This window comes from Mercenaria mercenaria, chromosome 12 (genome assembly GCF_021730395.1).
Source record: "Mercenaria mercenaria strain notata chromosome 12, MADL_Memer_1, whole genome shotgun sequence".
NCBI lineage: Eukaryota > Metazoa > Mollusca > Bivalvia > Venerida > Veneridae > Mercenaria > Mercenaria mercenaria.
This window is the reverse complement of record NC_069372.1, coordinates 61,103,818-61,129,310: the sequence shown is the minus strand read 5'-3', so window position 1 is coordinate 61,129,310 and position 25,493 is coordinate 61,103,818. Positions and strand designations below refer to the sequence as shown.

The 25,493-nt window shown below is 33.7% G+C and overlaps 1 protein-coding gene and 1 long non-coding RNA gene across 4 annotated transcripts; one reads left to right on the top strand and one right to left on the bottom strand.

Annotated features, from left to right (window-relative positions):
* Window positions 1–1,372: 1,372 nt before the first annotated feature.
* Window positions 1,373–18,523, top strand: LOC123534971 (low-density lipoprotein receptor-related protein 12-like). The gene is made up of 6 exons (XM_045317473.2): window positions 1,373–1,623; window positions 2,024–2,178; window positions 10,170–10,263; window positions 12,228–12,368; window positions 12,702–12,910; window positions 17,594–18,523. The coding sequence occupies exons 1-5, from the start codon at window positions 1,557–1,559 to the stop codon at window positions 12,875–12,877; spliced, it is 633 nt and encodes a 210-aa protein (XP_045173408.2). The 5' UTR covers window positions 1,373–1,556; the 3' UTR covers window positions 12,878–12,910; window positions 17,594–18,523.
* LOC128547417 (uncharacterized) lies at window positions 5,648–9,485 on the bottom strand. Of its 3 annotated transcripts, none has more exons than XR_008366522.1 (4): window positions 9,201–9,485; window positions 8,900–8,965; window positions 8,324–8,420; window positions 5,648–7,809 (listed from the first exon to the last, which is right to left on the bottom strand). It is a non-coding gene; the product is annotated as an uncharacterized LOC128547417 (long non-coding RNA). The 3 variants fall into 3 exon arrangements; XR_008366523.1 differs by having other exon boundaries at window positions 8,900–8,962; XR_008366521.1 differs by lacking the exon at window positions 8,900–8,965.
* Window positions 18,524–25,493: the final 6,970 nt, after the last annotated feature.

Genomic DNA, 25,493 nt, shown 5'->3' with positions numbered 1-25,493 from the left:
CATCTTTAATTTCTTCATCAGTTATATCGCTGGTATTAATACTTCAAGTTGTGTTGCACAGCTGAGGAATTCATCATCATCATCTGTCCACATCAGATAATATAAACATAAAACATTTTAGTTTTAGTTTTTTTCTTTATTATATGCTATTATAGGGTTATTTTTTATTAATAATGGTCTAAGTATTATAAAATTGAAACAACTCATTTACAGGGCGGTAAATTAAGTTAATATATTTTAAAATCTAATTGTATAGTACATTTTGGAAAATAAAATTTACCATCTCTTCATCAACAAATTGTGCTATTTATTTAAATGAAATACATTTATTTTAGTACTGTATTTACAATATGTATTTACTTGTATATTTGTAATATAAATATAACAAATATAAAACATACATTTTCTTTTCCCTGGTATATTTTACAACATTTTTCTCCCGTATTAACCACAAAATGACCAGATAATATCATTTTTGAAAACAAAACACACACCCCTGGAATCTGATATACCATGTTATCAACACCAGTTTGCACCTTCTGAGTTCAACTGACAGTTTTTTAAAATGTATCATTGGTAATTGAGACAATCTGGCATTCAAAACTTGCAGATAGTGTCCTCTATCCCTCAAAACCAAAAACAATTAGCCCTAGATATCACAGTTTGGCAGATAAAATGTGAGAATGTTTTACTAGTAAACAGTTTCCATTTCCAGATGCTAGGTTCTGGCTTATTGGGAAAATAAATATTGTCCTTTCAGGTGAATGCCATAAAATATTACTACCAAATGATATGCTGTAGTACCATATACTTAGATGTTAATGAAAGCCAAAACATTGTATGGGTAAATGATACAATCTGGCATGATACTTTGCCATATAAACTGGAAAAAAATCATAGTATCTATATCTGTTTGATTATGGCTGAAGAAAAGATCTTTATTTTGAGATACGACATTTGATCTTTGATCAATAACTTGAAAACTAATAAAGATTTAGCGCTCAAATTTTGAGACAGTACGTATTTGCGATGTCAAACACAGAAAATACGAAAACCCGAATTTCAGAAAATTTGGTAGATACCACCATCTGGTTTTCAACAGACGATATATTAGGATATGGCTGTTTAAAGTTCCTTAACAAACGTGCGAGATCCGGAAACCCGCCAGTATCACTACAGTAAGAATTTTCTCAAATTCGGGTATATAAGAAAAAAACGAAGATTATCCCCATCAATTACTTATTGCTATCAACTAATATTACGACATTTTACATGATAAGTGTACAGCATGTACAAATACAACATGTGTGACAGACATAATGATAATGTTATAATAACTGTGATAAATGCTTAATCTAAAGTAAACAAACGTTCGACTTTACATTCAAAAACACGCCGTACTGACTGACGATATCGTTATATAATTACGTTATCCTTATTAGACATTTACAGGATATCTTACTGAATGGAATATTTGATATTGTAGTTATAAGGATTAATGTACTTTGGAATAGATAAATATATCATCAAGTCGGAATAAAACAATCCCCGTGACGATGATTCTTTTACTTGTATATTTGATTAGTACAATCTACTTGCACAACGTTGCTGCTTTGCTTTCTTGTAAGTACTGTGAAATAATTTAGAGACTTTCTTCTATTGCTATAGTGTGTTCAGTTAACCTTATATTGAATTTTCGCCTGTACCAGAACCTTTGAAGTAAAAGTGTTTACAAAAACATTTTAGTTACTCGTAAAGAAACTGCTTTCGCGTCGCTCATAGATTGAATCCGAGAGCTGAAGGGTATCCCTTCTGTTAATAAAATCAATTAAAGTGTACAGAGTTTACAATTGACAAAATTTATATTTTCTCCCTACAACATCAAGTAAGATCGTTTCAAACCACTGCTCATCACATTGATATCGAATGTTTAAATGTAAAATAACTATTAAATGATGACCTAACACTTTCATTTCTAACTCCTCCGTCCAGAATTCAAGATAACAATATATTATATTTTCAGATTACATGGATGATAACTGCAATGGTACTGTGGACCTTACAGATATAGATTCTATCCTGCTGCAGCTCACAAAAAAGAGCACTTACCAACCAGACATTGATTGTTCTCTTCTGATATCATCAACTAAGTATGACCAGTTCATGCTTTATTTCATGGTATTATTTTATAATAATATTCAATTAGGTTTTCATGGCCTGTGACACGCTACTCTCATGAGAAATTCTCGACCGATTCCAAACCAGGAGAAGAGAGCACTTTTCACATACGAAACATATTGGCCAATGTTTTAGGATTTAAAGTAAAAAAGTGTTTATGTTTATGAAATGTTTAAAGAAATTTCTCTTAAGTTAAAATAATGAAATGTTGTAAGTGGAATATTTACAAATAACATCTACAGTAAAATATCCGTTTTCTGGATATTCCGTGTTTTTGCACAAACTAGGAAATCAAAACCATACTCTTCACAAGTGTGTAATCTTAGTCTGTGTGTCTAGTTCGTTAAGAGATAAGGGTAACAAACACAGCTAAGACTCGTTCGAAATTTTTCTAATTAATATTACATTAGCTTTTAACATTCAATTAACATCAACATATCATATGTACATCCAAACAAACTTTCCAGTCGTAACTGTAGAACTTCAATTCAGTCTGAAAATGTACATGTCAAACAAATTACATATTACATATTATCTGCTTATAAGAAAAACGGTAATTTATCAAACCTCTGTAAGTCTAAAAATCAATAAATATGCCCTGCCCTTTATCAAGTGCATAACTATAAATAATTAATTCAATTATCTCATTTATTTCATGAAACACAGTAAAACATTTCAGAGTCATAACTGTGATATATGAAACCTTGAAATATGTGAATAAAAAATCTGATCAACAATTTACGTAACATTTATTACACCTACTGGTATGGTGGTGTCAAGCAGTACTTTCATTACCCACACCAGGTCCCTGTCTTACCCTTTGTGCTATGGTTACAGCAAACAATCATATTGTATTAAAACAAGCCATAGTATGTTTAGTCATAGAAGAATTAAATGAACGACATTTTTTACACGAAATGGTAAATAAATCATTCCAGCCATTACAACTGTAACTACTCTTTGTTATAGTAAAACATCCATGTGAAAGAAATCCACCCTGCAATAATTCTGCACTTTATCAAAATATGAAGAATCTAAGGTGGAGAATGATGTCAAACCTGTAATAAGATCTTAATTTCTTTACATGAAAGACCAATTTGCATGAGACACAGAACATTTATAAGTTTATATTTTACTTCACCTTTAGTCCTAGTACTGGAATAATACTACAGATTTAGAACCGATGATTGTCATTTTATAAATACATTAGGTATTCAATTACCACTATTTTTCGCAACATTCAGGGTGTATTTACGGACTCCCACAAGAAATATTGATTAGCTTTGAACTGCTGATATCCACGAAATAGCTGTCCCGTATCTAATAATGCCTCGTATAACTTAATTAAAATAGAAAAGGTGGACACCCCACAAGCCGCCCACACGTCGAAGGCTCGGTTTGACTGAGTGTTTTCATGGACAGTAGAAGGATGGTACCATCCACGCCCTCTAGCCGCGGAATTAGCAGAACAGAACATTTGTACATGTTACATGTACCAAAATACAATTTAGATACATGTGTTCTAGAAAGTATAGAAAGTAAGACAAACATAACACCTGTCCTAATCAATTAAAGTTCAGTTCCAAAATGCGGATTTTAGATTCAGCGAAATGTTTGGTCGAATGATTATATTTCCTTAGAATAATTGCTGTATACAATGATTTTGAACTGTTAATTTCTTCCACCAGTTTTGAAATTTCTGAATGTTCTCGACCTCACCGCCACCAACCACCTCCCCTACTCCCACCCTCTTTCGAGCCCTCCCCCGCCCCCCACATCAGTATTTCGTACATTTAACATCTTCGCTTGTAAGTACTTCAAGTATATCACCAGTAAGGAACAAGATATAAGTCATTTCAACCAAGATAAAAGGTTAAAAGGTTTTGTAGTTGATATCAGACATAAACTATTAGTAATGTATAAATATTTTACAGTTTGCGCTAATACAGACTGTCTGTCCCATTTACGTTTTGCTAAAATTATTGTGAAAGAAGCCAAGTGATCAAAGCAAATGAGATCAAATCTACAAATTATGACTGATATATGTTACAGGAAATAACACATTTTCATTCAAACATTTTCAGACATTTTATTCATTTTTGAAATTTTGAAGCAGTTTAAATTCCATATATATGTGATTCTTATGTATGGCGACTTTCCAGCTTTGACAGTGGAGGAAGACGCTATGTGCCTCTCCATGTAGTATTTAATCACGAGCGGGCCACCTGATGATATTGAAAGTGCTTTGTATCAGCTATATAAGGCGTAAAACATGTTTGTTTCCGGTATCCCGGTATCCCGACCTACCCTAAATTTTTGACTCGACTCTAAATGTTTTTATGGCATTTGAGAATTGTTTTCAACTTTTTGGCAAACTGTTGCAAACCTTCACTTTTTATGCTTTAAACATGGTCAATGATGTAATGAAAAATAATTTCCGAAAAGTCTCACTTAATGAAAAAAAAAATCCTACCTACCTACCCTAAATTTTTGAGCATGTTACCGGAAACAAAGGATCTGTTAGACCTAACAAGTATTGTTTATAAATTCTGCATTTATTCTAAAACTGTGCAAATTTAGTGCTTAATAAAAGTTAGGAATATGTGTACATGTAATTGAACACACGTAAACAGTTCCTGAGCACATGTACAAGCGAATGCAATTATAAGATAGTATTAACAAGCAGACACAAACATACATGAAGTAGCAGCAGTAATTTGTTTTATTATAGCTCACGTAAATGTCCAATGCAGATTTCCCATCAGTTTAACTTGGATAATATATCATATTCCCAAGTGATTTTATATGTTAAATCGTTATTTTCAATTTCTGCGCATGTGATATGATCCATAATTTCATGTCACATGCGCAACAGCGCTATTTTGTTTTTCTGTGCATGTGATATTATTTTTTTCATATCTCACGTTGAGAGACTGATTCTTTCGCATTGATTAAAATACTGAGACGATAAATTTTTTGACGTAGCACTTATATGTACTTTAGGATTAATAACAATTCTGATGTACATGCATTTGTGAACTTAGCCGATTTTTCTTCTTTTTTTTCTTTTAGTGATTAGTTTTACGTGCAAAAATTTCGAAAACATCCTTTTATCAAATATTGAATTGAAACTGTCACCATCAGATTGGAAAAGATCTAACTAAGAAAATAAGTGCTTTCACTTATATGCTTTGTTTAGAAATAAGAAAGTTATCGCCGTTTTCCGAATGTTACTGCTGTCGATGTTGAAATAGGGGTCATCGATATGTAAACGTTGCGACTAAATCTAATAAAAAAGTCTTAATACACAGCAAAGTCGCCAAAATTTCTGAAAATAAAGACTCCTTAATTCTGTTTTCATTATTTGGTTAGTAGGTCTAATTACCTTTTAGTGTTAAATAAATCGTTTAAATCATTATGTTGATTTTCCCGTAAATGTTTTGACCTTTATATGTGACAGAGCATGGGATTTTGGGTCCAAATGCAATTTTGGTCAAAAATGGGGTTTTGGGCTAATCTGACAGACTGACCCGTTCTGAGTAAAAATCTTCAATTTGACAACAAAAATCAGTCGTTGTCATGGAGATATTACCACTTTTCGGACACCATGTTTTTGTCTAACTGTATCAAAATTGAGGCAGTATATCTTAATAATGACACCATATTTAAATAATATCAAGATAAAATACATGATAAAATAACAAAAGCAACATGCAATTAATAGAATGTATTTCTTTTTGTCTCTTTCTTTCATGTAGTATAAAAATATTTATGTTCTAAAAATCGTTTCTATAGAAACACTGTTGTTTAACCTCTTTTTTAACAGTCTGTGGATGAATCTAGCAATAAATTACATAGAATGTGAAATAAATACACAATATTTTTTTCTAGTGTGCTAACAGTTTACAGACAACTGTTTTATGACATTCTTTTGAACAAGATACAGAATTTATTTGATATCAAATTAGACAACAACCCAAAAACTAGGACATTAATCGTATTATTATAGACACCTTATCTATTAAACAGTAAGAAAGAAAATCAGGCAAGAAGATATAATTATTAGACTGTTATTATCAACTGTGAGTTTGCTAAAATTTCAAAAGACTTAGTTATACTGATCAGTGAATCATTACCATGGCAACGATGTGGTATTTTCTTACAAAAATACTAACATTACCATGGCAACAATGTGGTATTTTCTTACAAAAATACTAACATTTTTGGCAATTTCTTTGTAATAAATTGAATATTGGAAGTGTTTTTCCATATATTTACATCAAAAGCTGTCTTTTTTCTTATTTAAAAGTAAGAGAGTAAACATCATTCCGTGAAAATTAATGTAATATGGTTTGAGAAATACATAATTTTCAGATACACCTCTCTCAGTTACAACTATTGCCATTTTAAGGCAGGCTTGTGTAATAGCATAGTGCTTTGTTGATGCAATGATTACATATGAAAATATATTCACTAACATAATACAGCTTAACATATATAACATATAAACAAGAAAGATGTTGTTTACATATGATGATATCCAAAATAATTTCAAAGTTAAATTAATGTTACCATGGCAACAATGCACTATTTTCTTAAAATAGTAGTTTTTTGTAAAATTTCCAGAAAGAATCAGAACATTCATTTAGCATCTGTTCAGTATACATTTGTTTTACACCACAAATGGTCAATTATGATCATTTATAAAAAACAAACAGCATTTTATGTAATATAACTTGTCTTTCAGAACTACATATTTTCCTGATATGCCTACCTGCATTACAGCTCTGCCATTTTATGGCAGATTTGTGTTATGACATGTTTTGTTGATGGTTACACATAAAAGATATTTTCTTGCAGAGTATAGTCTGATTAGCAGAGTATAAACAAGACACATGCTGTTTACATAATCAAACAAATCTAAATTTAAGTCAAATTTGTGTTACCATGGCAACTCACAATGTTTTGCAAAAAAAATAGCTATTTCTGCAAAGGTCATGTCATGTAAAAATATCTTTTAACACAATTATAACCATGGAATAACATGATAAATTCTTGAAATAAAATATATTATATTCAGCCAGTAACAAATATTTTCTGCTATATTGGTAGTTTTCTGCCATTTCTGGAAAAATCCTCCCTACACTCACACTGGCAAGGCAGTTTTTATTGTAAAAAAGTTTTTCCAAATGTTGTGCTTTAATGTCACACATGTTGTAGTTTTGAAACAAGTAGGATTTATTCAACAGACATGTCTTAGTACTTCATGCATGCAGTTTTGGAAAATTTATAAGTTAAATTCTGTATTGTTAGAACAATTAGGATAGTGCTTCTCAAACAACTTCACAGCTGTCATGACATCAAAACACTACTTTTACCCAATATTTCTCACAGTGGACTAAGTTTTACTTTTTCTTGAAACACATCTGTTATTTGAACTAGAATTTTTAACTTTTTCAGGTCATGAGGGCAGGAAACATGACATTATTTGTGCAATATGGAGTTATTTGCCCATATCAGTATTTGTGACATGCACTCTATTCCACAGGCATGATTTCAGCTGGATGATCAGTAGAATATATTAATTCCTTCTGTTTCATTCCCATTTACATATTCATAGTTCTTTCATCACTGCAAAACAAAAATTCATCAACATTAGAACTTCATTTTAATAAGATTAGTATAAGGTTACAGAATATAAGACTGTAAAGCATCTTTTTAAGCTTAAGAGAGTCTTTTTGTTAAAAGCTGACTGAAAGCAGATTTGATAAGTATAAACTCATCAAAGAATCTTACAGTATTCATGCAGAAAAACTAGCTTTTCAAGAATACATAAACTAGCTAAGATTCCTACTGACTAGACATACAATTCATGCAATCAAACTTAATGTAAACACAAATATTGTAAAAATAATTTTGAAAATATGAAAAAATACATACATGATATATTTAATTATTGTATGCCATTACATATTCACTTCTTAATATATTACACATATTTGTTGAATGGGTCTATAATCAAAATCATGTCTCTTAAAATGTTATGAATGAAATAGATCATTTATGTTTATGCTACTTTAATGTCTTTATCTTTCTTAGAATAGCAGTATAGTAACTGTAAAAATGTATGAAGAAATTTACAAACCCCCATAAAATCCAGCTTGTTGTGTATAGACCTTCCTGGAAAGTCATTTCACTGTTTAAGGTCATTGCATCAAGCCAAACAATCCTCAGTGGTTGATCTGTAAAATGAAAAAATACTGAAAAAGGCTGAAATGTGAGATACAAATGCCCTGGGCAGTTAGCTCAGTACATATTTAGCATAAAGACTTCTATAAAAGAGTAATAGGTTTGAAATCCTGGCAAGGCTTTCAAAATAAAATGTATCTAAAGTTTATTTATTTTACTAAGTGGTCTTTAGTCACTTGCCAAGAACAGTACAAAATGGTGAGGAATCCAGAAATAATGGCCAAGTGAAAAGTATGCAAATTTAACATGAAAAGCTTTGGAAAAAACTGTCTCTTTCCAAGTAAAAACAATATTTATGCCTTGTAGAAGTTTTATGTATGGACTGATTTGACATTACATGTAAGAAATTAGTGGTTGAAGCTGACAATAGATGTGTTTCAACTATTCCTAATCAGTCACTTTCATGGCATGGCTATATTTATAAAATGATCAGGGCTTTAACTGTAATATGTAACTAAACATTATGACTGACTGTTGTAATTTTGTCTGGCACCAGAGTCACAAGGTCTTCATGTAACTGTCTTGCATACAGATTCTACTGAATAAGAGTCAAAACCGATTTAAAAAAGTTGAATTCATGGCAGATTTAGTAAATAAAATATAGTCTACAATATATTGACACTTGTAAATAAAATGTGAACTGCGCTATATCTACCTCGAACCTGTCATTAGAGTCAAATCCGGGCTATTTTTGGAAAAGATATCGGACAAAACTGTCGATATGAACTCAAATAATATTTTTAACACTACATGTCGCCTAAATACTTACTTACTTTAAGATTCGCTAACTGTCATTTTTATACAATCGAAATAAATCATCAAATAATTGTTTTTGGTAGTTTCATTTTCTCCGCGACCTTCGATGTTTACAAATGGCGTGTCGATTCAAAGGGCGATAAATTATCAATCATTTAAATTTTTTAAAGAAACGGAATTGCAAAACACGGAAATGTTTATAAATGTCACTTCATTTTTTTCTTGTGGAAAGGTAGAGTATTATTGAAAACAAGAAATGCATCAATTGCCGCGAACACGTGGTAACGTCCACCATTTTTTTTGTGACGTAACTTTAATCGATGTTTTCTCAAATGACGTAACGCCGAATTTGGACCCAAAATGTCATGGCGCGTCACATATATTTCCGGTATAATAAAATAAATATTGCATTCCTGAAAGGTGATATGAAAAATGTTTATCCCTCGAAATATGAATATAGACCTCGGCTCTCGCCTCGGTCGATATTCATGCATCTCGCGGTGAACATTTTTCATTTCACCCTCTCAGGAATGCAATATTTATATAATGTAGTGTTCGTTCTACAAAATTAGTAAATACACTTTACATTTCTTAAAATGGTATTTAAACCATCGCTATCTCAAAACCTCAACACTCAAACAATATTTTTACAAACAAAATTATTGTCATTAAAAGGTTTGCAACACAAAGTACAGCGATGAATAAGTTTGTTGAAATGTTTATGTCCAGGTACTTTACCTTCAATAAAACAATTTTGCAATTTTAAAATCGTGTAACAGTTATGTAGTGAATTTACTTTCCGTTGATGCAAAATACATATATATTTTATTTACATTATTAATTAAAGATAATACGTTAGTTGTATTACAACACCGCTCGTATACGAGTCCAATTCGTGCATATGATTAATTGCAGCATGTGTACTATCTACTTACATCAAGTTCACACTTTTAAGAAATTAATGTTAGTTATGATGATTGTTACAGCACTTTGATATCTCATCAGATGAGCAGCAGGGATGTACTGAGGACTGGTTGGAAGTACATGATGGCAATAACGTGAAATCTCCGTCCGTGGCAGGTACATATCCTAGGTTTTAAAAGTTCATTTGTTCCGGCATGTTCTATAGCATGTTCAGTGCATGATTTACAATACTTTACTGTATAACTTATATTACTTGTCTCGAACACTTTGTCCTTGTTGTGATATATGCAAAACTATGGAAGTGTACGGTGGTATATTTAGGACATGCAATTATTTTTTTAGGATTAAATTATCATGAGCGATCAACATCTTATCTCGAGCGCACGACATCTTATCTTGAGCGATTTACATCTTATCTCGAGCGATCAACATATTATCTTGAGCGATCAACATCTTATCTCGAGCGATCAACAAATTATCTTGAGCGATCAACAAATTATCTTGAGCGATCAACATATTATCTCGAGAGATCAACATCTTATCTCGAGAGATCAACATCTTATCTCGAGCGATCAACATATTATTTTGAGCGATCAACATCTTATCTCAGGCGATCGACATCTTATTTCGTGCGCACGACATCTTATCTTAAGCGATCAACATCTTATCTCGAGCGATCAACATATTATCTTGAGCGATCAACATCTTATCTCGAGCGATCAACATATTATCTTGAGCGATCAACATCTTATCTCGAGCGATCAACATCTTATTTCGTGCGAACGACATCTTATCTTGAGCGATCAACATCTTATCTCGAGCGATCAACATATTATCTCGAACGATCAACATATTATCTTGAGCGATCATCATCTTATCTCGAGCGATCAACATATTACCTTGAGCGATCAACATATTATCTTGAGCGATCAACATCTTATCTCGTGCGCACGATCTTATCTTGAGCTAGCAACATCTTATCTTGAGCGATCAACATCTTATCTTGAGCGATCAACATCTTATTTCATGCGCACGACATCTTATCTTGAGCGATCAACATATTATCTTGAGCGATCAACATCAACATAATATGTTGATCGCTCAAGATAAGATGTTGATCGCTGGAGATAAGATGTTGGTCGCTGAAAATAATATGTTGATCGCTCGAGATAAGATGTTGATCGCTCAAGATAAGATATCGTACGCACGAGATAAGATGTTGATCGCTCAAGATAAGATGTCGTGCGCACGAGATAATTTAATCTTTAAAAAAATAACTTTTACATATGTCCTAAACATACCACCGTAGAAGTGCGTTTCAGTAACATTTACAAAATAATATGTAATTTGTGTAAAGGTCTGTGGCACTCTTCCCTTGGATTAAGTTGAAAGTGTATCAAAATATTTTGCTCTGGAATTTCACAAAAGTGTTTGAAAATAATGCATTAATGTCTTAAACATAGTTTTGTACAAATGAATTTTCACGGATCATTGCGTGCTAGAGAACTATTTCATGAGCTATTGATAATCTATCGTTGCGACCTAACACGTTTTCGATATCATTGCAAATAGAAAAGAGTTTCAGCGACACATACGCGTACGGAAACTTGTGTCTGAACCACACATACCTCCGCTATTGATACTATGCCAGTTTTTCATAATACAGACTCAAAGTAGTAAATATAACTACTATCACTACACATTGCCTGTATTACAACTATCGTTACAGATTCCCATTTCTGAATATTTCGCAAAGTAAATGTATAATCGTTGAACATCAGATCTATCATTATTTTATACCGTTACACATCCGTTCCATAATGAGTTAAGGCAACTGAATCCAAACCACTTTTCCCTCCTTGTGGGTTTAACAACAGTAAGGCCCGTTATGCGATGAAGCCATACAACTGCCTTGCGAAATCGCAGTAGTGTTATTCAGGTTAGTGTCTGTGCCTTAGATAATGCTCGAAGGAGCATCTGGTACCATCATCTGTCATAAAAGATTAAGAATCGTCATATGACCGTTACTATATCGATTGTCGATGTAGCTTAATATTATAAAGAGTTTACATTGTTATTTCGCCCGGAGTACTCTGATTTTACAGGCAGGCATATTTCAGGTATACCTAAAAGATTGTGCGGCAGTTACATTCGTGACAGTGTGAGGTTATCCACCGGCAACAATGTTTTCTTACGTTTTATAAGTGGCGAGGCATGGGAAGAGAAGGGGTTTGATATGGTCATCACTCAATACCATACAGGTAGACTAGTGGTACTTTTCTGTTCCTAACATTTTCATGTAGACATAATTATTTTAGTTGAATACATAGATTCTAGAAAACACTGTCAGATGATATTACTTGATAGTTTCTTAAAGATGAAAAAGTTCGACGGAGAGATGAAATGTCAGCCACTAAAGTCTGAAGTTGTTGCAGATATTTATCTTCTTGTAAGACACGAGCACATTTTCCCAAGACATGAGAACATGTGATCAATTTTGACGTGTTTTTTTTTAATCGTTATTACCGAAATAACACTTATACCAGTTTTAACATTTTAAAGTTTAAAATCTATAACTCCTGTTTTTATTTTAGGTTCATGTGACGCTAATGAACAATCTTGCCGAAATGGCCGCTGTATCACAAGCAGTTTGGTATGCAATGGATATAATCCGTGTGGAGATAATTCCGATTGTTCAGCCGGACACAAAATGAATCCCACCGCCACTATAGTCGCCACAGTCTTCGCTGTCATCTTTCTTTCGTTATAGCATCTATTATGGCGTTCGTTGTGCCCAGATATTGTAAGAAGTTTTTTTTATCATTTTTCACTTCCAAGTCGACATAAGTATTCTGAATAACAGAAAATATACCTGTCTCTCTATGTTAATCGAATCACAATCAGTCTAGATTATTTATTTACAACCGAATTCGCGATGTTGAGTTATTAAATTTTAAACATGCAACGTTACTATGTACTTTTTGCCTTGTCATGTTATTTGTTTCAGAATGTAGTTCAAAATTATGAAGTTTAGTAAGGACTATAGAAATATAATTGTTAAACATAAAAACATCATTATTATTTGCAGGAGAGAATGATATGACATGGCCAAATTATGGCACGGTCAGCTCCAAAACAAAAATATTCTCTTGTATTATCATTAAGGACACATACTGCACAGAAACACCCATCTTCGCGATTTACAAATTAGTATTTATTAACTTTAGAGGGTACATTTCGATGTCTATATACTGCTGGTTTAATTGGTAAAGAACCAGATGTTACATTGACGGATTTTTGTGGATGCCGACGGTTTCATAACGACAAATTATTGGTGGCTAAGTTGCTGCTGTATTCTGGAACCGAAACGATAAGTCAAGCAAAGATTTGGTGCAATAATTCATCGTTGTGGAGTGTATGCTATGTATTATGAATTGTGTCAAGCTTTTCCGTATGCGCATGTGGAGACATAAAATAACGTTGAAAATACTTGAACTTTTAAACTTTGGTCATTTTTCATGTGACGGGAAATATGCTGGAATCCTTCATACTGCTATAGTTCACAACGTTTAAGAGGGCTTTAAGATTCATCGAACCATATTATTGTATGTACACCCAAATAATAAAACATTAATTATTAGATTCCAACGGAACTTAGGGTGCCATTTAAGACATCATTGCAAAACCTTAACATGTTTTGGGGCTCAGTTACTTGTGTGTTATACACCAAAACGATCGATTCAAGCCACAGTTTGCTCACCCTAGGCCACGCCAGGGACTGTATGGTCAACATCATGAAATATCAGTTTTAGCAATATTTGCAATATGTGCATTATTTGCGCAAGATATCGACATTTTTCAATGCATCCTTAAACCCTCCTGAAGGCTATTAATGACAGCAGTGAGAAGGATTCGATCCCATTTTCTGACACAGGAAAATGCCTAAAATTACGATTTTGCACAGATGAGACGATTGCTCGTCGCTACGTATTAACTGCAAAAACTGATTACATAGTCTGTTTCATACAATAAAGCGATTACCTTAGGTGGCAAAATATTGGCTCAGGTTCATCGTTTGGGTGCAAACTACAGCTGAAACTGAGCATCCGTACATGTTAAATTTTCTTATTTAGGTCTTCTTTGGACGTATGCCGCTGGCATCACGACAATAATCGCCCATGTAATCTTAAAGATATTAACAATAATATCAGCAATATATTGACATCGGTTCGATGCATCCTCAAAACCCTCCTGTGAATTGAAGTCGTAAAAATGGTATGTACCCATTTTCTGACACCTGAAATTGCTCAAAGTTACTATTTGCCACAATTTAGACCGTTCTTTTTCGACAAAGGTTGCTCTTATAAGGATACCAACGATGACCTAAGGTGACCAATGTTGGTCAAGTCAATCACTTCGGTCCAGAATACAGTACCTAAGCATCAAAGCATGTTCAATTTTCTTAATGGGGCCTTTCCGGCAATGCAATATGTACTCCGTTTTGGATATACATACCAGCAATATTTCCATATGGTTCAATTCTTTCTCAAGCTCTCCTGGATGATATGAATTACAGCAGTAACAAGAATTGGAGTCAAATTTCAAACACGGAAAAATGCTGAAATGTACTATTTTCAACAAATTTCACCATTATTCGACGGCATATAATGCAGTATAAAATAAATTCATTTTGTAACTCCAAAAAGACTCAAACGATGTCTTAAGGTGACAGAATGTTAACGTTAAGGTCAAGAATTCAGCAGTATCTAAGCAGGAAAACATATTCTAATTTCGTAATGAGATCTTACTTACTAGACGCATGCCGTCGGCATCCTGAAAATTCGTCGGCAATGTTATATGTACCGTTATTTGGACATATATACCAGCAATATATCCAGATGGTTCCATGCGTCAAAAATTCCTCCTGAACGCTATGAATTTCAGCCGTAACAAAGGTTCGGACCAATTCCTTGATACATAAAAAAGACAAAAAATACAACTATGTTATGCTTATCACCTGCGGGCTCGATAAAAATCCAACAACAAGGACAATTTAATCATATGCAAAATGCATAAAGTGGGTAAGGGGTAGACAAAAGGGTGTGATGTTTGGAGAAAGCTGAAAAAGCAAGGATGAATATTCAACAGGGAAAGCCACACGCCACACGCAAACACGCACTTACACAAGACACACAACTAACTGACACATATACACACACACGCTCGCACACACAAACACACACACACCTGGCGGCCACAAATATGATGGACACGATAACGTACTCAAGTATAAATAGAGGGGGCACAAGTGCAATGGGGTGCAAATGCAAGGAGGAGGATGGTGGGGGGGGGGGGGCGGGGGATGGGGCTGGGGAAGGGGAGAAAGGAAAGAAACGCCAACAACAAACAAGACAACACACGCAACGCAAAAGAATATCGAGACAGACAAAAATCAAGCTAAAAATGGGGGCACAGCCTTGGAACGGTCTGTATATAAGGGGAACTGGGGCTTTAAACGCATTTAGGGCATGCCAAGCCTTGTCGTGTTTTGGAAATCTAATATCCTGTCAAGATGTTTAGCACTTTTATTTTGTGAGTTGATGTGGACCAATTCAAATCAAGATACATATACTGTGAGCCTAGAACGGTTTCGCACTATTTAAGTTAACATCTTTCGCGTTCAGTGTGTTTCCGCGAAATGTTATAGTCGCAAACAACCAGCTATCTTGAAAACGCTTCTCTCCGACATATTTAGTTGTTTTCAGTGATTGTGATTTTTGATTGCTAATCATAAACCATTGTCGATTAAAAATGCATTGACTGTCAGTTACCAGTTATTTGCCCAGTTTGGGAGCAGAATTACTTTAAGTGCATATGGTACCTGCAATTTTAACTGTGACTGTTACGTTCTCAAGCTATTACGTTTTTGCTTCGCGTCCGATGTATTCCGCGAAGCTTTGTAACCGCTAAATTGTCTTTTGTTCTAGAAACGCGAAAACACGAAATACAGTGTTTGCGAACGTTTATAGGGTTACAGTAGAAAGAACAAGAACAAAGTTTAACACCATTTATCAATCACAAGATGAAAAGATAGTTGCCCAATAATTAGATAGTGTTTAGCAAAAAAGAAAATAAAGAAAACTGAGTACATCATCTCTGAAGAAGTACATGTTAATCACAATTAATTCTTATTAATTACCATTATTGTCCGATCATGGAACGTCTGGAGTTGATGGTAACTGTTTAGGCGGAAACGGATTTTTCATTCAAGCATTAATTTGAATTAGCAGCGTATGAATTTATACATTCATACATTAATTACAGCAAGAGAGTCATCTTACACACCGATATTTAAGACGAGGTTTTTCCAGCACTTGCAAACTCAAAAGATCCTGTCTGTCATGCAAGAATATATGTGCTGACGATCTCTTTTATTGTGTATTTGTTTTCAAATTGTAAATCTGGATAACAAATAATGTAACAAATTACTCGTACTCGTAAAGTATTAAATTGGAAATCTTTACAAACAGAATTTAACGAATTAGGAATTCAATAAATGTTAAGAATGGTTATCTATATCGCTACACTATATTGATTGCCTGGTTAAAATGTTTCAGCTATAACAAAGTGTAGATGTTATTATATTGTTTTTTTCTTCTTCTTTGTTGTTGTTGTTATTGTTTATTATTTCGTAACTTTATTTATTTTGGAATACGCCATTATCATTTTTAATAAATCTAGTACATGGAAATATCATGTATTTTCTCCTGAAAAGTATAGGAAGTCTTCATAAATTCTTGGCAAGTAATTAAATAAAACCAACCCGTGGTATTCAGCTTATAACATAACTTAAATTCTGCAGTCAATTTTAGGTTCAGATCTTCTTATCTAAATTATTGTTAATAAAGTAAGTCATTTACTCGCTTATGTAAAATTAAAAGGAAAGGGTAGATATTGCACAGAGCACAGCAAACACAGCCAGAGCAATACATTGCAAAATAGGTCCACAACAAACAGAAACTCTAGTGTTAAAATATAGCAGACGAGTTGTTTAAAAAATCTAGCAACAGGTTCATTTTAATTATATGCAAGCTATTTAGATGGAAAATGGGTTAAAGTAATGGATAGGGGTCTTGGGGAATGGAAAGAAGTAAACAAGTATGAAAACCCATGCTCCAAAATCGCACAATAACAGAATGAAAGTTAATATCATACATACAAACAGTTCTGCCTGTTTGTATTTCCCAAATGGCAATTTTAAATGATAAAAAGCCGTTGCGATAAATATTGTGAGTAGTCTGTCAAAGTATAGAATATTTGAACATTTAATTATTGTCATACACATATTTGAGAACGTACCAGCAAAATGCTGCACGACCCTTCATGAGGGCAGTTAAGTACGCCTCTTAACGGATGTCAACGTTAAAATTTACGTTTCTTGTTCTAGTTATTTAATAAACAATGACACATTTTTCTCTTTTTTCAGAGAGGTATTTATATGTTCTGGACTACCACCTGGATAGAACTGCTATCAAACTACGTAGAACTCGAATCAGACATATACTTAAATATTAAGTTATGCCATACGTTGGATCGTTTTCATTGATATTTAAATCTTGTACCATTTTCAGCATTTTCTTCGTTTAACTATAACAATGAAAAACTATTATTCGAAACTTTTTAACAACGTAAAATATATACTGCTGGAAAAGGTGAGATTCTATTATTTATGAAATATGTACGTAACTGTAATTCCAGAGATACTGTTACGGCCTTTAGATTTGAATGGTGTTAAATGACTCATTAGATAAATTAAAGAGTTTTATTAATAAAATACAAAGTTTCAATTCCTCCATTTAGTTTACGTACAGCATTTTCTGTTTGTCAAAGTTTCAAAATGTAATTGATGTGAAATCGTCAAAGACGTTTTTGTGAAGGACACACATACTTAGACTATTCTTCATCATATCCTAACTCGTCTAGGCGCGGGGTACCATTTTAGTCAGGCCAAATGATCTACGAATTATTTCTTCTAATACACATTTTGAATATATTTTATCTATATAACGACAAAACTATGTGGAGAGCAATTATCCTTCTATTACTGTTGACAATGCTTTAAATACGATTTACAGAATGTCACAGACGGATGCGCGTAAAGCAGCTTGCCTCAAGATTTAGCTAAAAAGTAACCTTTCTTTCAGTTATAAATATAGACAAAATTTTAAACTGAACTTAAAAAATGGCACCAAAAGGGCTAAAATTTACAATGGAAAATACCCCCATTGAAATAGTCTTTTGATGATAACTTCAATACTAATGAAGATATTTTGAAAATTTGAAAGATTTCTGCTATTACCCTCGGATTCCTCTGGACAGAAGTATTATCTAAATGACGCTGTCTCATATTTATAGAGAAATCAAGGAAAAATTGTGGCTAGAACAGTAGTGTGACTGTATAGTAGAAATACTTTTACCGGCTTATTGCTTTCTTAACAGTTGCAAGCACCTGTATGTATGTGTGAATAATTTTACATATTTCTGTTTCGTCTTCCTTTTTCTTTTTTAACGTTCATTTAATGATTATGGCCATGCGTGCGGGGGAGGGAGTGAGGGAGAGAGAAAGTACAAGACTGTCAGATTTCCTAGGCTACTAAATCCAATAGTTGTGATAAAGGGTGCAAAAACTTAACACCTTAAAAGATAATAGGTAAGGGTAGATTTCTCGGAAGCACAGAGCACCTAAAACACAGCCTCAGAGCCACGCATTGGCAAAGTAGGCCCACAATAAAAAGAAGCTGTAATGGAAAAATATTTCAGACGGGTTGCTTCAAACATCTAACAAGTACATATTACTTTATGTGAAATATAGATAGAGGGTGAGGAAGTGGTAAAATGGTGGCGTGGGGGTGGGGGGTAGGGGGAGGAATTTGAAGAGGAGAGAAGAACAAGAATGAAAATACAAAGGGAATGCTACCTTCTTTAATAACAGTCTCACTACAACGTAAGCGCAGACACTCATGTACCAAAATCAAACACACAACCATATCAAACTAAATAACATAGAAAACAGTAGGACACCGTCTTAGACTCACAATCACACAAACGCACCCATAAAAGCAGGAAAAAAAAACAATTGTTTACCTCCTTAGGATTCCATCAGCCTCAATAAAGGGGAGACACGAAAACTAACTCAAAGTAAAGGGGGGATGCAAAAAGTAGCGCAAAAGCAAGGGGAAAGGTGGGGGGCAATAGTGGGGGAGTGGGGTAAGAAGGAGGAAAAACGCATACAACAAACAAGAAAACATACGCAACAGACAATACAAAACAGATAGAAAACCAGTTGAAAATAGGGGCACCTCCTTGAAACGGTTAATACCTATACAAAGAAAACTGGGGATTTGAACGCGTTAAGGGCATGTCAACCTCGCACTTACCCTATTTTCAACAAGTTAGACAACACAATGTATATAAAATCCCCGCTGAGAAAGGCTCTAACATTAGCGCAAAACATTAGCGAAAAAATAACAGATTAATAAAGTAAAACATAAAATTAAGGTAAATGTAAGGTATAATTACACCAATGTACTCAACAACTTGACTGAAGTCAGAGCACCAAGGGCCTAACTTTTAAGGGCACTACTAAGAAAACTGCAAGACAAAAATCAATTCCCTCCGTCCGTTATATGTAGGATTTAGGAGAAAAGCATCAAGGAGTCTTACACGTTATTAGTCATCGCACCATCAAATAGGAAAGCGTAGCAATTAACTGTAGAGGGGTCAATCACTAAACATGCACTGTGCTTCACGATTTTCGTATCGTATCCTCTTTTGATCAACTTTTAAGCCATTTTACCAATATTTGATTAAAATATGTTTCATTTTCCAAATTTTATAATCTACATCTCCATAATATTCCGGGTGTGTAAGTCCAAGTTTTAAAAGTGTTTTTAGGTTCGTATTGTGTACAGGGCGTTGGGGGCTTTTAAGAAGTTGCAATTATGTATATGCCTTATACCTTAATTCTCTTAAATGCGAATTATATATACATAGCAACTGTTTTGCAGTAAGGAAGTCATAAGTAGGATTAAAAACAGGATAATAACAGGGTAATAGCAAAAAGATTTGTACTGGAGTTATGATATAAATATCAATGTAGCAAGTGTTATCAGACCGTTTCAACACTGACTACATGAGATGGCAATGCTATTTTTATTTAATTTGATATCCTCCATACATAAGATTACACATATAAATACAATTTCAGACAATATTGAATAAATCCAAGTGAGAACATATAAACATATTAGCAAAAAAAACTGATCTTTGGCTACTAAATTGTACGTATGTACATATACATAATTGCAACTTCTTGAAAGCCCTCCCCCATCCCCGTTGAATGTTTAATGCTGAAATGATATTTGCTTTCGATCTGTCTAATAGAACCAGTTCATACAATTTCAACGCAGTTAACGAAAATGTAATGGGGCGGTAATTATTCGGATTATCTTTGCTCTTAGTGCCGCCTTTATGCAGAGTAATAATGATTCCGCGCTTCATATCAGTTGGTATATATGCATTACGCAACATCCATGTAAACAATTTTGCCAGAATGTCTAGAATATTTGAACCGCCACACTTTGTATGTTCGAAGTAGACATTATCAGAGCCAGGGCCTTTTCCATCTGGACAAAATCGTAACATACTGTTAAGCTCATCGGGAGTTACAGAAGCACGCGATTCTGGAACGCAGGATTCTCTGAAGTCTCGGACAGTGTCTTCAGCATATTTTTTCCAATTCTCATCATAATTATTATCCATCGGTGTGTATAGATCTTTAAAATATCGACCCCATTCGTGTGTTATTACGTCCTGATCCCTATAAACAACATCGTTGAATTTTAAACATGAGCCGGGTCTAATATTTGAGTTGTTATGCCGCTTATTTACCATTTTCCAAAATAACATGGGATCTACTTCTGCAGTTTGGTCAATTTCTTGATTTAATATTAACAAATATGACTGTACATAATGTCTATGATGCCGCCTAAATCCACGCTTAGACTCTTTATATATTACATAGTACTTATCATTTATATCACGAGGCCTTCCTTGTTTCAACCATATCTTTCGTTTGTCTGACATGCTTTTATGTAGTTCAGATAGATGCGCATTCCAGTATATTTTCAAATATCGTTTGAATTTTTTTAATTAGGAAACGATTTTTCTACTGCATTTTTCAACGAGACTACCAGAAGATTATATAAGTTATTGACTTCCTCATTACTCATATGCTTGTTTTCAACTACTCTAAAATCTTCTCTTAACAAGTTTTGAAAATTAACTTTGTGTCTATTGCTCACATTCTTCAAATTAACCTTTATATCCCTGTTAACATTACTAGAACTAAAGCTTCTAACAATGAAGGGTACTCTAACTTTACATAGAACAGGTCGGTGCCTTGAAACATTCAAACAATGGTCATCTAATTATACACAAAATACTAAACAATCGTGAATTTCGGTTGGAATACAAATGAAATCAATTATACTTTTACAACCGTTATCATATGAAACATAATTATGTAGACATAATACCTCTACAAATATTTAATGTATTTACTGGAAACAAGTTGCAGTTATTAAAGAAATCATATAATAACAATTCTGTCACGTAAATACATTGAGATTTCTATAGCTAATCATAATAAATGTAAAATAACACTTGTATACATAATGACATTTAATCAACATCAACGTTAATCCCGTCAAATATGTTCGTACACTCGATATAGTCTTTGTCTTCATTAAAATCCGACCTACTCTGATATGCACCACGATAATTATTGCCTAAAGCACTAAGTGATATCCACAGCTTACAAACGACACCTTCAGGCCAGAATCATGTCCGCTCTAACAAATGCGCGTTCTGATTACCTCCGACATTGAGTCTTATCTTTATACTATCTACAGAACGCTTTATAGGAAAAATCCTGACCATAGTTACTTTCAGATTACGCCTTGTTACATATGACGCAATATCTGGCTCCGTAATTGTATTTTTGAACCCTCCAATAAAGACGCGCTTCGATTTCTCTTTAACATGAACACTGAAATCCTCCTCTTCTGGAATTTCCGCATCCCCAGCGCTTGTACGACTGGTTATACGGACAGGAATTCCTCTTATTTTCGGTATGATATCTGAGAAAGTTACATTTTTTTTTTGTTTTATGTTGCCAGCTAGAACTGTTACCAGATTGCCTAAATAAACGTATCCAGCTACCACTTTGTTTACGAGAAGGCTGTGTCTTGGACATGGAAGGTCTTTCTGTATGTCTGACACATGCCTACCGGATATCCTTGTATCCAATTCTGCACCAGGTTTCACCCTGTGAGGATTATTCTGGGATGTTGTAACGCCTGGTTGGTCATCTAATACACAGTTCATTTTTTCAGACGTACTTGTAGGATTGCCGGTCCGAGATACTGCCATCAGGTCTCCTGCATCAATAAACGATTGAAGGGAAGCAACCTTATTCTCTACAGTTCCAAGTTTCTATTCAATTGCAAACATGTTACTATTTGCAATATCGGTCGAACCAGCAACAATACCTGCCGTCTCCATTAAACACTTGACACATTCATACAGTGCACTGAGCGAATCAGATAAACCTTTTGTATGTCTTTTGCAAAAATGGTTTGTTTAATGGTTAACATATCAGCCTGAAGCGCAAATATAAGATATTTCAATAAAGTAACTTCTTGGTTGCACTGACCTGCCTGTTGGGAAAAGTTAGGAGTCATTGGAACTGGCATTGCAGCGGGGCGTTTAGAGTTGCTAATTATATCCTTCAGTCAAGCTTAATCCTAGCCTTCAGAAATACATCGTACAGAAATCAATGTATATATGTCACCAGCCAATTTTGTAGCCACCGGATCACCACGCCGCGTAAAAACCATTTCTGCTCCCATAATGATAATGATGTACATCCTAGAATAAGGACTACCGCCTTGTTTATATTTCAAGTATGCATGTCTGATATGAGGAGATGATAGCATGGGAGGAGGCAACGTACTTTAATTCTGTACATTTATTCATCATTTCCAAAATGAACATATCATAAGATTAGTTTTGATGTTGCATAGTTCTACAAAAATAGGATGTTGAATAATTACTCTTAGAAAAAGGCTAATACTCAACTGGTGTGTAATATGTTTATCAAGTTTACCACAGTTACAGTGAACGGGATCATATCAATATGTTCAGGCTGTTTACTGTAGGAAAATAACTTTCCAAAGGTTGTGAAAACTGAACTCAAAGAAGACATTTTAAGAAGGCACTTACATGTGAATTGCCTTAGTTTAGGATAGATTCAGATATGTTTTCTTGGTGCCTTTCACATAAAGGATGTTTTATATCATGATATAAATTGAATGAAGCATTATGACGATTGCCATTTAGATAAAGGGCATTTATTTGTATTTGGTTTCAGATCGGTATATGTTTTTTCCTTCAAATTACACTTTGCCAAAGTGAGTTCTTTGCTATTGCATCATCATCCTCGTTTCCATTTATACTAACATGACTTGGAATCCAGCAACATATGAAAGAGTTTTTAACAGACAGTGCATTGACCTTTCGTAGAATATTTTGAATGGAAGGATTTTCAATATTTCGGCTACGAATTGACTATAAAACTGAAAGTGAGTTGGATAAAATAATAAACATTTCTTGTCTATACTCTGATACAAAAGTTAGGACTAAATCAGTAACTTTTGTCTCGGCTGAAAAATTGCTGCGTATTCGGCAAACGTTATTTTGATCGATGAAGGTGACTGACTGACAGCAGCACACCCAATCTTTAAATCATCTTTCGAACCGTCTGTGTAAATTTGGAAACAATCTCTATAAGTTGACTTATTTCATTATATTTGGATTTGAATACTTCAGGGTTAGTTTCAGACTTTTTAAAGGCAGATTTCATATAAAAAGAGAACTCTATGGGAAGTAAGGATCCATGGCGGTGTATCTTAAATTGAATTTTCTTTTATACTATTGAAATTTTATGCGAAATCCAAAGGGTGTGTTTGCCTCGGTATACAAGCTTTCAACAGTTGATATTCCAAAAGCAATACGAAGATTATGGACGATATCTAACAATTGCAAATAAGATATTCGTTCTGAATCATAAAAAAGCACAACCGTAATCTAACCTGGATCTAATAAAAGTTCTATAAAGTCTTAATTAAACATGGCGATCGGCTCCCCAATCGGCATTTGAAATTATCTGTAAAAGATTCAAAGATTTCAAAACATTTGTCTTTTATATCTACAGTTAAAATTTTGAGAGCACAACCGTAATCTAGCTTGCGTTAAATGAAAGTTACCTTACGATCGAATTCCCAATCAGCTTTTGAAATTTCCTTTAAAGAGTCAGTGACTTAAAACATTTGGCTTTCAGATATTTTATATGTGGTATAAAAGGAAGTTAAACTTTGCTTCGTCAACAATAGGTTTTTTTTTTTGTACCATGGTCACAGTGTTGAACCGAAATTGACAAAAATGGACACACTCAGTTTTGATTTGGAAAATTTAAAATCATTTATTCAAACACTGCTGTAATTTGCGTTCAATTGTACGCATTTTTGGAACGATAACATTTCAAACAGAGGGACATCGTAAACATGTTTGACTTAATGACCCAGTTCTTGACACTACATGACCCAGTTTCAAACTCGTCCGAGTTTGCAAAGAGATAAACATCCTGACCAGGTTTCAGGAACATTGGACTTAAAAACGTGGCCTCAAGAGTGTAAATAAGTTTTTTTTTACTTGGCCTAGTTTTGGATTCCACGTGATCCAGATTTGAAATCATCCAACATTTCATATATATATATATATATATATATATATATATATATATATATATATATATATATATATATATATATATAAAGTTTTATGAAGATTGAATTAAAAAATGTGGACCCTGGAGTGTAAAAATTCTTTTTCCGGGATTCAACCTGGTGACCTAGATTTTGACCACACATCAACGAGATAAAATCTCATCCGAGGTTTTATAGAAATAAACAGTCTGACTAATTTTCATGCAAATCACATGAAAAATGTAGCCCCTGTTGCATGCACAAGGTTCTTCTTTGATATGACCAGGTGACTTAGTTTAATACGAAATTGTGTTTAAAATAATGTTAGATATACAAACGAGTGTATTGCACGGAAAAAATCGTAATTTTTTTAGATTTTGAGAAGGATGGGGTAGCTGTCCTTGAGTTGATAGGAAAGATCTTAGGAAGACAGTCTACGGTCGACCAGTGGAAAATTCCAAAACACTGGCATCTGCTCCAAAACAATGGCATCTGCTACAT

Bases quoted from the DNA above. Each gene is read 5' to 3' on its own strand.
- LOC123534971 (XM_045317473.2), top strand. From the start codon at position 1,557: ATGATTCTTTTACTTGTATATTTGATTAGTACAATCTACTTGCACAAC. The intron at 1,624-2,023 runs GTAAGTACTGTG...TTATATTTTCAG, and splicing joins CGTTGCTGCTTTGCTTTCTT to ATTACATGGATGATAACTGC. The intron at 2,179-10,169 runs GTATTATTTTAT...TGATTGTTACAG, and splicing joins AGTTCATGCTTTATTTCATG to CACTTTGATATCTCATCAGA.